At 39.4% G+C, this 14114-nt stretch overlaps 1 protein-coding gene across 2 annotated transcripts in view; it reads right to left on the bottom strand.

Annotated features, from left to right (window-relative positions):
• Positions 1-14114, bottom strand: part of AFG2A (AFG2 AAA ATPase homolog A) — a 195263-nt gene that overhangs the window by 133409 nt on the left and 47740 nt on the right. For both annotated transcript variants that reach the window (XM_074589101.1, XM_074589100.1), the window contains one exon: positions 1114-1240. In XM_074589101.1, the coding sequence (XP_074445202.1) occupies positions 1114-1240 (127 nt within the window). The remainder of the gene's footprint in view (positions 1-1113; positions 1241-14114) is intronic.

Raw genomic sequence — 14114 nt, forward strand, 5'->3', positions numbered from 1 at the left:
GTTTTATTGTCTTTTACTGAAAACTCTTTGCTAGCTCTACTTTGCCATGGCAGGCACACAGATAGTGGGGAAGTCAGCTTTAAGTAAGTCTTTGTCAGGACACCATCAGCTGTGTGGCTTCCTTCAGTTCAAAAGGCAAGAGGCTGTGTTCTGGAGCCAAAATACAAATGTTTTTTTCAAGACTTCGTGTGTATATGAACTTTAAAAACGTGCCTTTCATGTGTACTTCATGCCTGAATGCTCCAAGACAAACAGAAAAGACTATTCCAGAAGCAGCTTAAAAGGGGAGAATTAGTTAACATTAAAAATATTTAAGAAATTTATAAGAAACCCTAGAAAAGATCAGGAAAAATAAATTTCACTAACTTGTCATAAAATTCATGAACGTTGTGAAGGTGAAAAGTTGTGGAATAAAGAACCTTACCAACATTACAAAACCTATCTTAAAGGAAATCACTTCAGACTGCTCCATCTACCACGCTTCGCTGCGAGAAGACACAGCGGTGGTAGACAGTTTTAAAGTGGATTTTCTAGAGGGCTGCTGGGTTGGTTTGGTGTTTGGAGGATTTCTGCATTAAGTGTTACAACCCTCCCGCTTTTACAAACTTGAAATATTCTTGTAGCTCCAGCAGAGCTGCCGCAGGATCTAAGGAGAAATTGCACTGTTTACAGTTGGAAACCGTATTGCTGGCAGCAGGCTAATGGCACCGAGGAGATATTTAATCTTTTAAAAGGAAGTAACTAATGAAACCAACAAACTCCAGCAGACTCCTGCATAAACAAACACAACAGAAGCAAAAACCACAGAAGCAGTTTGACAGAAATGTTATTGCGCAAGTTCAATGAGCTTGATTTAAGGAAAATTTCTTCTAGGAAACAGATACTTAAGGCTATCACAAAACATTTTGTTTCTGTTAAAAATTCTGTAGAGGGGAAAAAAAAAAAAAAGCCAAGGAACATAATCCCTTCCTTTGCCTTGCCTTCATTTTCAAACTTCTGCTCTTAATCATTAAATTGATTACACAACAGTTTGGAGAGTAAGAGAGAATTAAATTATAACAAAATCTGGTCTTCTCAAGAGAAGAGTATATACAACAGTGCATCTATTCTTACCTTGTCTATCATGTCCGGTCTGTTTGTAGCTGCCAAAATTGTCACGTCCTTCAGCTGTTCTATCCCATCCATTTCCGTCAACAGCTGAGCCAAGACACGGTCTGCTACATTTCCAGCACCTGAAGAGCTGATTTAAAAAAAAAAAAAAAAAAGCCACAGCATTAGCTTTCCCTTCCTAGGAAATTAGAGAAAGGAAAGAATATACTGTTCTTTTCAATTTACAGACATCCATCTTTTTATCTTCATTTTTTCTGATTTTCATTTTCACCTTCAATCCCTGAAACAGTATCAGCCATATGAAATGAGTAAAAGCAAATTGGAAAATTAGTCCTTCAAAAGATTTCTTGGTATTCAGTACAGCAACTGAGGTTTTTTACTTACTACCCTGCTCTGTAGGTTGTAAAGAATTTAACACAAAGTGGATGTCCGAAATAAATATTTTTAAGATAACTGAATCAAGACAGCTTCTTTACCAGTCAGATAAACTTTAATTTTTAGCACTATCCAAATGAGCCCCTACACCACCCTATGAAGTATAAAAAATTAGGTGGTTATGCATTTTGCAGAATTGCTCTGCATATTTATATTCTCCCCATCAAATGAGAATAAATTGAGTGTTGACCAACTGCCTTATAATAGCATTGTCAGTCCTTTAACTCAGCTGATTTTCCAGATACCAGTAACAAAAAAACAAGACTGAGAAATAGAAAACTTCATTTTTGAAATCACCAATATGTGAAAAACCTAAACAGACAAGGCACAAAATATTCCACGCATTTATTTTTTTAGTTTGGAATTAACTCTGGTAACCTTGAAGTGTATGGAAAATTTCTCAAAATGCTTAACGATATGTAACAAAAAGCATTATAGAAATAAATTCTATTATTTTCATTAAAGCTTCTAATATTTAAAAAAAAATAACTAAATGATGTACCATCTTCTTCCTAGACAATTCTTTGACGCATAAATAAGTATGCGCATACATTTATATGTGTGCGTGCATGCGTATAACAAAGAATGCAGAAAAGGAAGACACGGCATAAATCAAACCAAGAGACCAAGCACACATGTTGTGATAAATAACATAGCTCATGAACAATTGCGTTTTTTATAACATACCTCTAATTCTGCATAAAAACATTACAAAAAACAGGTGACTGCACACCATATAATTTTTTATTTTTGAAAGGATACTAGACCTGGGAGATGCTAGGACCATACGCAGATAACTGTATACACTCATGTGTTGGCAGACGCACTACACAAATGATGTGTGTTCCTTGTAGCACCCAACTCTATACAAATACAGGGGGCCAGCGGGAGCACAGGCAGCTGCTTGTCCCAAAAGTTCCCTCTGCTGAGCTGGGGCAGGGGAGCCGAAGCAAGATGGGGAAAGAGGCTGGGGACTGTCAGAGAGCACTGAAAATGTTGGGTTTATCCTCCTTTGCCAAAAACTGGGAGCCCTGTTTCTTGGCGCACACCAAAAGCCTCGCTGTTTTCGACACAACCTTCACTTGTGGACGGGCACGCTCACACGCACGTCCTCCTTCACCAACGGGACTGCTCTTCCAGGGCTGTCCCCCTCTCCACTGCACACGGGAGGGCTTCATCTCTCTACCCTTAAACAGGCCATTTTCAATACAATTTTAAAAAAATTATCTCTCCAATTCTTCTGGATCCCTCTAACTTGACACTAAGAAGTGAAAAGAAGTCTAGTACTTAAAATGAGGCCAGGTTTCTTCCTGCAACATACATTTTTCTACTGTCACCCCAAATCTACATAGGATTAAGATAATTTTTTAACCTCAATTTTTTGAAAGTCCTTTTCCAAAAATACTCTTAAATGTTTATACAGATACATGATTCTACGATATATAGGCACCTACACACACAACCACAGTACAACTATCCTGCCAAACGCTGGTTTCCAAAAATAAATATCAGATTTTAAAGTATAAGCGCTCCAATTATTTCCAAGAGATAGAGAATACACACATATAGTTGCATAGTTATTATACACAAATATTGCTGCAGCACAGCCACCCATTACCAGCACACCTGCAACCACTGTGCTTCCTAAATGTCCCAGAGCCAAAGCAACAGGAATGACCCCATCGCCGCTGTACAGATCTCCTTCAAATAAATTCTCTAACTTTCCTATTCTGCAACTGGTTCTGTAATCTTCCAGTGTAAAACAGTTAACTTATCAGACCTAGTCTGGAAAACATCTTTGAGGAGCTATAATAAGTGTTGGCTAGCAGAATATTTAGGTTGCTAAGAAATATTAGAAAAGGGACTTGGGTTAGCTGGTCGTCGGCTTTTCGGTTTGCTGCAGCCACATTAGAAATTCCCAAGCGATATTAGAGTGTTTCTAACATACTCCTGGGTCATGGCCCCATTGACTTATAGAGGGCTGAACATGATAAAACACTTCAGGTGTTGGACAAGGATAGTAAAGATTTTCGAAGGACCCAGAGCTTAAAGGAAATTAAAATCAACTTTGTAACATAAGCTAGTCTCAGTAGGGATTCAGGCCTCCCATCTTGCATAGGTTTCACATTTACTCGACTTTATACCCAATAGACTGCACACAAGAAAAAGCTAAGCAAAGGAAAAAATAATTGTAATACTGGGACCAAAATGTTAACATTATACGAGATGATCTGAAGCTAGAAGACTCTGGGGGAGATGCTAAACTTTTTTTTTTTTTTTAAAGAAAGAACGAAATATTTGGTTTTGAAGAGAGGTGGCTAGAACGGATATTACATCTTTCCCCAACATAAACATTTCTCTTACAAGCTTCAGACTGAAAAAAAAAAAATAAAGAAGTGTTTATTTTAAAGAAAATCCCCACTGTTACAGGGGAATGTACATTGCAAAGACTTTCATGCAATTAGGGCATAATCAGAAAACTGCAGTTAAACAATCACTGATGGCATAATACCACCGCAACAATGAAGGGGGATACCAGTGCATTATTAGCGGCTTTATTATTAACTGTTAAAAGTGGAGTAAAAAAAAATAATTTAAAACCACACACACAGAAGCTATGAATAATATAAACAGTATCAAATGAAGAGGTGTCTGGGACCTATGACACCAGGAATTTCCAATTTCAGTGCTTTTATTTACAAAGTTCACCAAGCTGTCATATGATGCACCATTTTTAGCACAGAGTCTACAGCTAATTAGCTTCTGGCTTAACAGGATACTCTATAAAAACCCCAGGCAGGCACAGGTTTACAGCGAGAGATCGCTTTACCAGCTGCTGGGGGCTGCACCGGAGCCGCACCATGCGCCCTGAGAGCTCTAGCGCTGCCCGAACTGTTAATCTGAAGGGTGACATGGAAGTATGCGTTTTTCCATTTTTCCCATGATTTCCCAGCAAGGGTTTCAAATTAACACAGGCAACGTTCATTAAGGCTGCCCGGACTTTTGACGCAAACGGCAGCCAGAGAAACAAGTTATGATTAACCCTCCGGTCCCACGGAGGCACTGCCAAAACCAACTTCCAGCCAAGGGGCTGTCTCTGCCCCCCCCTCTACCTAACCTCCGCACGTTGATGTCATCATCGCAACTGCATGGAAATAGTCCTCAAAAGGCACGTCCTGGTACAACTAATTTCCTGTCAACACGCCGCCTGCAAATCCAGGCAGTCCGAATTAAGCCGCTCATGTAATCCACGCAGCACCATGTGTGCATGGGTGCGTGTATGTAAGAGCCGTGCCCCAACCAGAAATACCCTGAGCTTCAAAATAAAAAAACGTGTGAGCAAAGAGGAGTCTGGCTGCTCCACAAGGGCCTGAGAATTTCAAGTAGTCTCTTGTATTGCCCTAATGAAATACATCAGTCTGTAGACTATGTGTTATTCTAATCTTTTTGCCAACCCCTCTTTCTTTAAAATCTTCAGTGAAGGAGTTTTAAAGGCAAAAAATGTGTTTGCTTACTAGTTTCTTACGTTAGTTAGAGCCAGATATCCTCCCCTATGTGACATTTGAGCTAATCCTGCAAGTGTCCCACCAGTCCCAGACCAAGAACACATGCGCTCCTGCGCAGGCACTTCACTTACCCATCAGAGAAGCTTCCTGAATGGCAAAAGCTTGTCAGGTAAGACTATCCGTGGATTAAAGCAGAGTATTGAAGGTGAATATGGAAAACAAAACCCGTTCTTGGGATTTTATTTTAGCTAATGGCACTTCCAATACACATTTTGACGGAATAAAACATGCATTCTACATTGTACCAAAGCCTCACAATTAACCTAAATTAATTCTGGCCTTGTCTGATGGAACTGAGAGACTCTGAGCCCCAGCTCCAAATTCAATATAGCACCTTTTCTTTTTCTTATCTCCTTTGGCCTTATCCAACAAACATTCTAACCAGCTGGATTCAGATCTCTGTGATTCAAACCAGCATTTCCCCTTGAACATATTAAGCCACTCTTATACTTCTTCCTGAGGATATAAAAGCAACTGCAGCCTGATTCTAGCACTGCACCCCAGAGTACCTAAAGTTCACTAGCTTATATAGTTCTTCAAGACAAGGAGATTTGGTTTCCAGATATAACCAGACATATGAAATCACCAGATATTTAAATCTGTTACCCTTCTTGCTATAGGCATTTTTTGACAGCAACTGACTTGCAGTTTTGTACATTTTTACTTATTTAACTTTCTTTTCTTCTTCCCTCCCCCCGCCCCCCCCCCCATCTAAGAGATTTTTTAATATTTGAAAACTAAAACCAGTCAGAGAATGCAGTCAGTACGGTTTCACCTCATGATGAGATTTGGTAAGCATCACCCCTGCGAGCTAATGCAAACGTATACTTGAATCATCTGACAACCTAGAACACTTCCAAAGCCAATAGAATGAAATATTTTTTCAGAACACCAGATGTAATTTTCAGTGGAAAATATATTTAAATCTCAATCACCATTTAAATCCTATAAAGGAGAACCAGCGACTCTTCATCCCACCACTGACTTCAATGGCATTGAAGCCTGTCTGAACACCTGAGTTTCAGAATCAGGACCTTAATTTAGTTACAGTGCTAAACTGTAGATGTGGGAATGCAGGAGAGAGTCACACAATAACATTTTGAGCGCTCTTAAATTCACAGCAACTGTGAAGCTACAAAAGCAGAACGAAGCCCGGGAGGGCCCCTCTGCTGAAAAGCCCCATTTCTGCACAGATGACCCCACCTCGGGCAGATCTGCGAGGTTGAAGAGGCAGACCTCAGGAGAAGTATCCAGGATAAATTACTGCAGAGGGATTAATCACCACGCAGCTGAAATGTATAACACAAGTTTTGTGAGAAAGGAGCACAGCCCACCTCCTCTTCGAAAGTGTCGTATCAGGCAAGATTTACATACAGATAAAAGCTGCCTTTATTATTTTTTTCCCCGTAGCAAAAGAATAGCAATCATAATCAAAATTTATGGGTTTTAAAAATACTATCCTCTTGAATACTATCAACGTGCACGTCCTATACTAGGACGTGCTATCCTCTCAAATACTTCTTTCACTGGAATCTCTGGAAATAATTTCATATCAAAACAAATGTAAAACTCATTGACATGACAAAATGGTTGGTATCAAAAAATTAATATAGGTTGAAATAGACTTTTCTGGCAGGACTCTCCACTCCTCCACAAACTACCGAGGTAAAAGGTTCCTGAAATACCGGAGCCCCCTGCCAGCACACTCCCACGCAAGAGTCGCCTTGCTCGCACAGTCTGAAGGATTTTTATTGAGTCTGACATTTCTGTCAGGGCTTTGCAGGGGTAACCTGTCAGCACGGAGCACCTGCCAAGTCCATCTTTTCAGTCCAACTGCCGTGATCGTAATTAACTGTCACACTGTTTTATTTCCTTCCCTCACAAACTCTGGTGAAATATAGCTTTGGCAGTTCAAGGTTTTCCACAGCATTAGAAAAAAAAAAAGTAATCTACTCCAATAGCATTACCACAAAAATAATAATAACTGCAGCATCACTACAGATATTACAGGCTTGGATGTTATTAAAAAGTCTAGGAGAGATATACAGCATGCAAATCTTGTATGTTATCAGTTAAATATTTTGGCTATTCATTAAAAAAAAAAAAAAAGAGAACAGAAAAAACCCCTACCAACAAAAAAAAAAAACTCGTCAGTGCTAAGATAGAAACTTTCCCCATACTAGGGAATTTTCCTGCCTGTGTCATCAGAAAAACTTCGGAAGATAATCCTAAACCCTTCCCTCCATCAGCACCCTACAATTAGATACTGTCACATTCTGTATGCACCTGTATCAGCTGTTACCCACTACATTGTTTCACATCTTCCCTGTTCCCTCAAGAGCAAAATTCCAGTACTAGAGAAGGGAAATCTCCAGACGAAACCTGGGGAAGTCTAGGAAGCTCGGAGACTGGACAGAACATTTAGCTTTATGGTCACCTCCAGGCCAGGATGGTGTTTTGCCAACTGTCAAGTCACTGACTAAGTGCAGTTCATGTTGTTTGGGTTTTAAGACATTAGAAAACCATAGAAAGAAAAAGAAAAGAATTGCTAGTACTCTGTGAGTGGCCTCCAACTTCTAAGCAAGCTTCTAAAGAGAAGATGAGCTTTGTGAAACGGTGCTCAGCTGTCAGCAGGTGACTTAGAAACAAATGGCCTATAGACCACTGCAGAAACATCCTGATTATCCTCCAGAGTCATGCAACCAGCCTCTTCCATTTGCCCAAAATTATTATTACAGCTTCCAGGAGTTAGTGAAGTAGGCCCAGAAAAATGAAGCGCAATGAAAGGAGAGAAGAGGAGGAAAGAAGCCAGTCTGAGATGGATTTGGAATCAACAGGCTTTCTTCCAGAGGGCTTTCCCCAAGCACATCTCCAAATCCTCAGGTACCTAGATGGTGATCCATCATCCATTTCCATCTGCCTGCAACTAATTCCAGACACACATCCATGAAAGATGGACCTTAAGACCTTGCTTTCATCTGGCCCTAGCACCATCTAGCTGAAACAGGAAGGATGCTAACGTCAAGAGTTCTCCTATTCTGTTAGCACTGACTTTGCCTTAAAAAAAAACAAACCCAAACACACACCTGATGCACAATAAACTTCCCATTTCCTTTCATTCTGTTTTCCTCAGTATTTCTCTTCTGCGCATTCCTGGAAATTAATCAAGTTGCAAACTGTAATCAATCATGTCTACCAGGGAAGAAACTATAGTTTAAGTTGGAAGTATTACAGCCCTAGAAGTAACTAACTAGACTGGATTTCATTTCATTATAACAATATTTAAGTACAAGAGGTTCACTTTCATCTGGAATAAGTTTCATTTATAAGTTTTAATTACAATTATGTTCCCTTTGTATTTAATTTAAAATTTAATTAAAAAAAAGTAAACAAGACCTTCAACCATTATAGCCCTAACCCCGCAGGCAGTTGTAGCCTGCTTGGGCCCATTTAGCGTGGGTAAACTGACCTTTTCCCATAGCCAACGCGATACTGGGCATTGAAGTGGTCACCATGTATGCCCACTTCTGATCCCTCTAATCCTGGTATCTGTTCCAACTGTGTCTCTGGCAGGAATCCAGACAGAGGCTCAAATTCATGTCTTTAGCCAAAGCATCTTGCTGCCAGTCAACTTTGCCACAGCGCTCCCAAGCACTGCAGAACAGGCTTATCTACATTAACAGATTTGATTAGCCCCTCTGAACCCTGTACTTTTATCCATGCTCTTGAATGGCTTCAAGAAAAGGGTGTACAGTCCTGCTTCCACTGATGCCAATGAAAGTCTCTGCTGACTTCAAATGTCCGAATTATAATACAGGCTGGCAAAGTTACAGATTACTGTTTTTTTTAAACAAAAGGGAAGAAACACCAATGTAAAACACATTGTGATAAAGGATTCTTGCTAGACAAGAAGCACTAACGAGTTTTGGTTTAAAACTAAAGGGACTGCAGACATTTATCATATATCTGCACAACCTATTGGTAATGTTATTTGTTAAAATTGCTATTCCAAAGTAAATGACAAGCTTTACCATACAATTAAATCATTTCAAAACTTTACTTTTTCACCACTCCTTGGTAGGGCTGAAATAGAAAGCTGGCACTGGACATGCAGCTTTTTTCCCAGGCAATATTTCTATTTGGATATCAAATTCCAAAACTTTAAAGAATTCAGACAGCAGTCACAAAAGTTTTGAATGCCTCAACTCTCTATAAACCCAAACACAGCTCAGATATTGCAGGGAACCAGCTGATGTTCCCTAATTCAGGGACAAGCAGTGCCAACATAAGCCAGAAACGCAAAGCTCCTTACCTGGTCAAGCCAGCTGCTAGAATTGGGTCCCTCACAACACAAGTATGGCACCAGGAAACTCCATTTCTTCCGTGTATTCTTTGTTCACCTTCTTTCAATACCTCCTCCAGCTCTACTACTGGTAATTTACCCTTGCAAGGTAGTTTTCTGCTGAGAACCTCTATCCTATCTAATACCACTTTGCTCTGCAGGGTCCAGCCCATAGGTTTCATGGCTAGGATGCAATACATTGACCTCCTTCATGACAAGAGGGAATTTGCAAAGACACAAAAACGCTACGGTAAGTTCAAGTGGACAGTGTAATATGTGCAAAATTGTACGGTATAAACATGTGCTAAAATATTCCAGAAAGACAGAGAGCTTGGTTTAAAAACAGAAGATTTATCATAGTCCCTGTTAAAAGCAGAGGTGGCACAGTATGGAAAAGTTACTTCATTTAGAAGCTTAAGGGCCTCAAAAATTAAGACTGCAAATATTTTATTATCTAAAGTGAAAACAGTACTTCCTTCAGAGGCTCTAAGCATTTTAAATTGTGGCTTAGGAATGTGGCTTAGGAATGCTCCCCCCACAGCACACAGGATAACATACCTCCGCAGAAAAGCACCATCATATTGTAGTTTCAGGGGGTTGATACCAACATCCCTTCACTTTGTCTACCCTCACTCTGAAAAGGTTAGCGTTATTCATCTACCAACTTGTTTTGGCCTCCACAAGCCAAATCCAAGGTACTGATTTTGTCCCGTGTCTTTCACATCAGTCTACATTTCCCATCTTACATTACAAAGATTTGCAGTTAAAGAGGAAAATGCTTTGCTTCTGAAAAACAAGAAAAGGAACAAATATGTCTCTTGCCCAAAAATCCTAAAAATCCTACTTATATAAACAATGTCCCATTTCCAAAGCACAGAGATTTCTTAAGTTCAGCAAACAGACTGTCTGTGCTGCATTTACACAGAGCCACATTCATTCATCACTTTCAAGTCTAATTACCAAGCCATTTCCCTCTTGGCAACCTCTAATGGCCAGAAGAATTAGGTTTTACACGGTCAGGATACCAAGGGATAACAAATACCCATAACTCTTTGTGGCTGTACAATTTGTAAAGCCTCTCAAGCTTTGTCTGGGCAAGGGATTACTGCGAGGCAAACTTTCCCCCTCATGCGCTGCTGTATCTGGACCAGTCCTGAAGGTCTCGCTTCAGCACAGTCTCTCCTAAAAAAAGTCATAACAACATCTTTCAAAAGTAAGGAGAAAATAAAAAAAAAAAAAAGGTCATAACCCGCTCATGGAAGCAAACAATAATTAGAACCACAGAGTGGTAGAAAAGGCTCCGTGCATCACATAGTTCATCTCTCCCCATACATGACTGCTCCCCACTGCACGTTAATCCGTGAAACGTCAGATTTGTTTGAAAGATGTCAAGTGGTAGGTTGCTGGAGCTTCTCCCATATGAATAACTCACTTGTCTATCAAAAGCCTTTCTGATTTGCCCAAGTTTTTCCTATCTCAATCATTTTTCCTACTCAAAACTCATTGTGACTCCTCTAACCTTCTACCATCTTTTCTTCTGAAGGTTTATCATCTCTTCTTTAGAATCCATCATAGTGAATGCCTCCTACTTTCTTTATAGTCAGTCCATTCAGCCCCTAATTTTTTTATTTTCAATTCTCTCTAAACTTCCTCTAATATCTCAACATAAACCAGACAGAGAGGGAAAGATCTTCCAAGAGTGCTAGAAGCACAGTGTAACAGAACAAAATGCAGAAATGAATACAGCTCAAGTTATCTTCATCTGTCTTCATTACCACATTGGAAACTCAAGTCCATTCAGAATCACCCTCTCATCTTCTTGCATCAAGGATGTCCAGACTTCTCATTCGAGTAACTACTCCTTACACTGAACTATTTTTCTGCAGAGGGGCAAGATCATATTCTTGTAAATTCTCTTTGAGGCTGGTATGTATCCAGCCAACATTTTTAATTCTTTGATTAATACATATTAATTTGTTGCCTACTTGTAAAATTGGGAGGGGGCTGCAGACAGACAAGAAGAAAAACCCAGGAGTTTAATTCATACAGATAAAACATATGCAACTTCTAAACAGGCTGGATAAGAAATAATCTTTTCAGAAATAATATTTGACACTGAAAAATGTCAATTAATATAGTTTTTGCTGACTTCAAAGTATTATTTCTTGTAACTAATAAATGCATTTTGTAAATAAATACATTTTGTAAAATAAAGCTGCTATAGAAGACAGTTCCAGCAGGTAGAGCGTTAGATGTATTACAATTACGGAGTTACGGTTTGGGAATGTATAATAAACTGTGGCACATCTGAATGCAGCTACAGTGTTTGCCATGGAGCAATGGCTTGTGCAGCGACAGGGACTCCACTACATGACGCAAAGGAGACATTATATTGAATGGTGCAAACAAGAAAATTCTTTAGCTTTCTTGATGTACCTGTATTATAATTCACTACAAAATCTATTAGTCTGTATGTGCCTGCTGATGATAAGGGATTCTTTAGTGATCTCTACAGAAGGTTGGGAGCAAAACATTTGTATTTTAAACCCACAAGCGTTATTCAACTCTAAACAAGTCATAATGGGTTAATGAATACTTGGCAAAGTGCTTTGAAGAGCAGAGCATTAGCAATTATTCAATGTTATTTCACATCTGTATTTCAGATCTGAATTAGGCATAAAACTACTCTCACAACTTAACAGTTTAGGCTTCTCTCTGTATGTGGACACATCCTGTTAGGATCAGGAGAAGTTACCTACCCGGAGATTTGGGATGCAGCATGTTCTGCACAAAGCCCGCAGCATCCTAACAAGGATTTAAACTGAGCGGGAAAACATTTACAAAGCTGTATCACAGAGCTGTTTTCACTGCCAAAGCAGGGAAAACTAATTCAACCAACAGAGGGAACAGGGAGACAATATAAACAGGTGTTTCCTTGAAAACTTAGTATGGTTAGTAATAGAACAGGAAATGGATCTCCAGAGGCCACAAATCGTTAGCATCTCTAATGCATTTGCAAATTCCTACTGTGCAAAGTCAGCCTGTAAAAAAAGGCCATTTCTAATAAGTGCCTTGTCTGGTTTCCTACACCATTTAATTTCAGATGAATTTTATGAGAACTCTGCTACATATTTTACCTCCCATCTGGTTCAGATTTGACAATGAAATATTTGTGCGTCCCACCCTGTTCTTTTTAAAGCTCCAAAACCAGATGTCTCTAGCACAACACTACTGCAGCAGGTCATACCACATTCTTCAGCAAGCTGTGCCAGGCCTACTACCCCCCACAGACAGTTCCAGGTAAGGTAAAATTGGGTTGTTTACTCCCTAAAAGAATAAAGCAAGCAAACAAACAAACTTCAACACCTCTAGGGCACTGTGTGAAAAGGCTGATTAAAATACACTATGGCTTATTCTTCCAAAAGGTTTTATCTTGATGAAGTGGTGTTTCTGAAAGCTAAACACATTAAGAATTGCAGCAGGGGGAGATAATTCTTCCCCCCCCACCCCCTCTGCTGGCTTGATTCCAGCACACGTTTTTGCAACTTCTCGATTGTGATAAGCGGGCAGGTGTTTCAGTGCATGCCACAGGGTGGCTAGCATTTCTAGGAAGTTTACAAATTTCACAGTTGCATACATTGCATATGAGAAGGATGCTGACGTCTTTTATCAGATTTTGCATTTTCAACAGAAAATGTGTTCACTTCTTAACACTTTCACAGGGCAGCTCTATGCTGCACATGATGCCACCTCCCATAACATACACAGTTTATTTGTGTCACTGAAATGTCAGAAGGACACCTTTTATCCTTTCCTGCAGATACAGATGGCCCTTTTGCAATACAAAGGAATCTGTATGGAGGCCGAGGTAGCTTCTTTTCCAGAAAAATGACGAAGTTGAGATGTGCCTTTAAACTGGACAAATACTTTCTTCTTGCACATATTTCATAGTTTTTAACGCAAAACAACACAGAAAAAAAGTACTTGCTCACAACAAGTAAGAGTATTTTATAAGAAGGTATCCCCCAAGACAGACAGGCACTTACAGAGTCTGTCAGATCTTAAATGCTATAGCAGCAACTAAAACCGACTATAATCGTCCTTCAGACACGAGCTAAACATCTCTCGGAATCATCATAAAGCAGGATATTAAAAAAAACACTGTTAGCTGCTAGCGCATTAATCCCTTTTTAATGTCACACATGAAAGGACTTAAGTGTTCCCAAATCACTTCATGAAGTTTTTCCCAGTCTGGCGAAATGCTTAAATGTAAGTGTAAATTTAGGCGTATGAGTAGTCTCCCTGAAAATTCATGTTATATAGCATATGATCATATTGTTTGCTTGATGGAAACACTATATTAGGCCAGTGCAACAACCCCGGGAAAAGAAAGGAGTTAGTTACTGGAAATAAATGCAAGCTAAAACCACAGAAAACAGCCAAAGGGCATGAGAACCAGTAGAATCATTCCTGCTAATGAGATGAGAAAGGAGGAACTCCACCAGCTTACCTGTTTATGCCAAGTTTAAATACGCTTGAGTAGAAGTCACAAATACCATCCCTCTGCATGTGGAATGAATATATTTAATAAAATAATTCTAGAAAGGTAATACACTTGTGATTGCACAATGTAAGAGTAATTTATCAGAAAATAGCATCTG

Source organism: Larus michahellis, chromosome 5 (genome assembly GCF_964199755.1).
Source record: "Larus michahellis chromosome 5, bLarMic1.1, whole genome shotgun sequence".
NCBI classification, from domain to species: Eukaryota; Metazoa; Chordata; class Aves; order Charadriiformes; family Laridae; genus Larus; species Larus michahellis.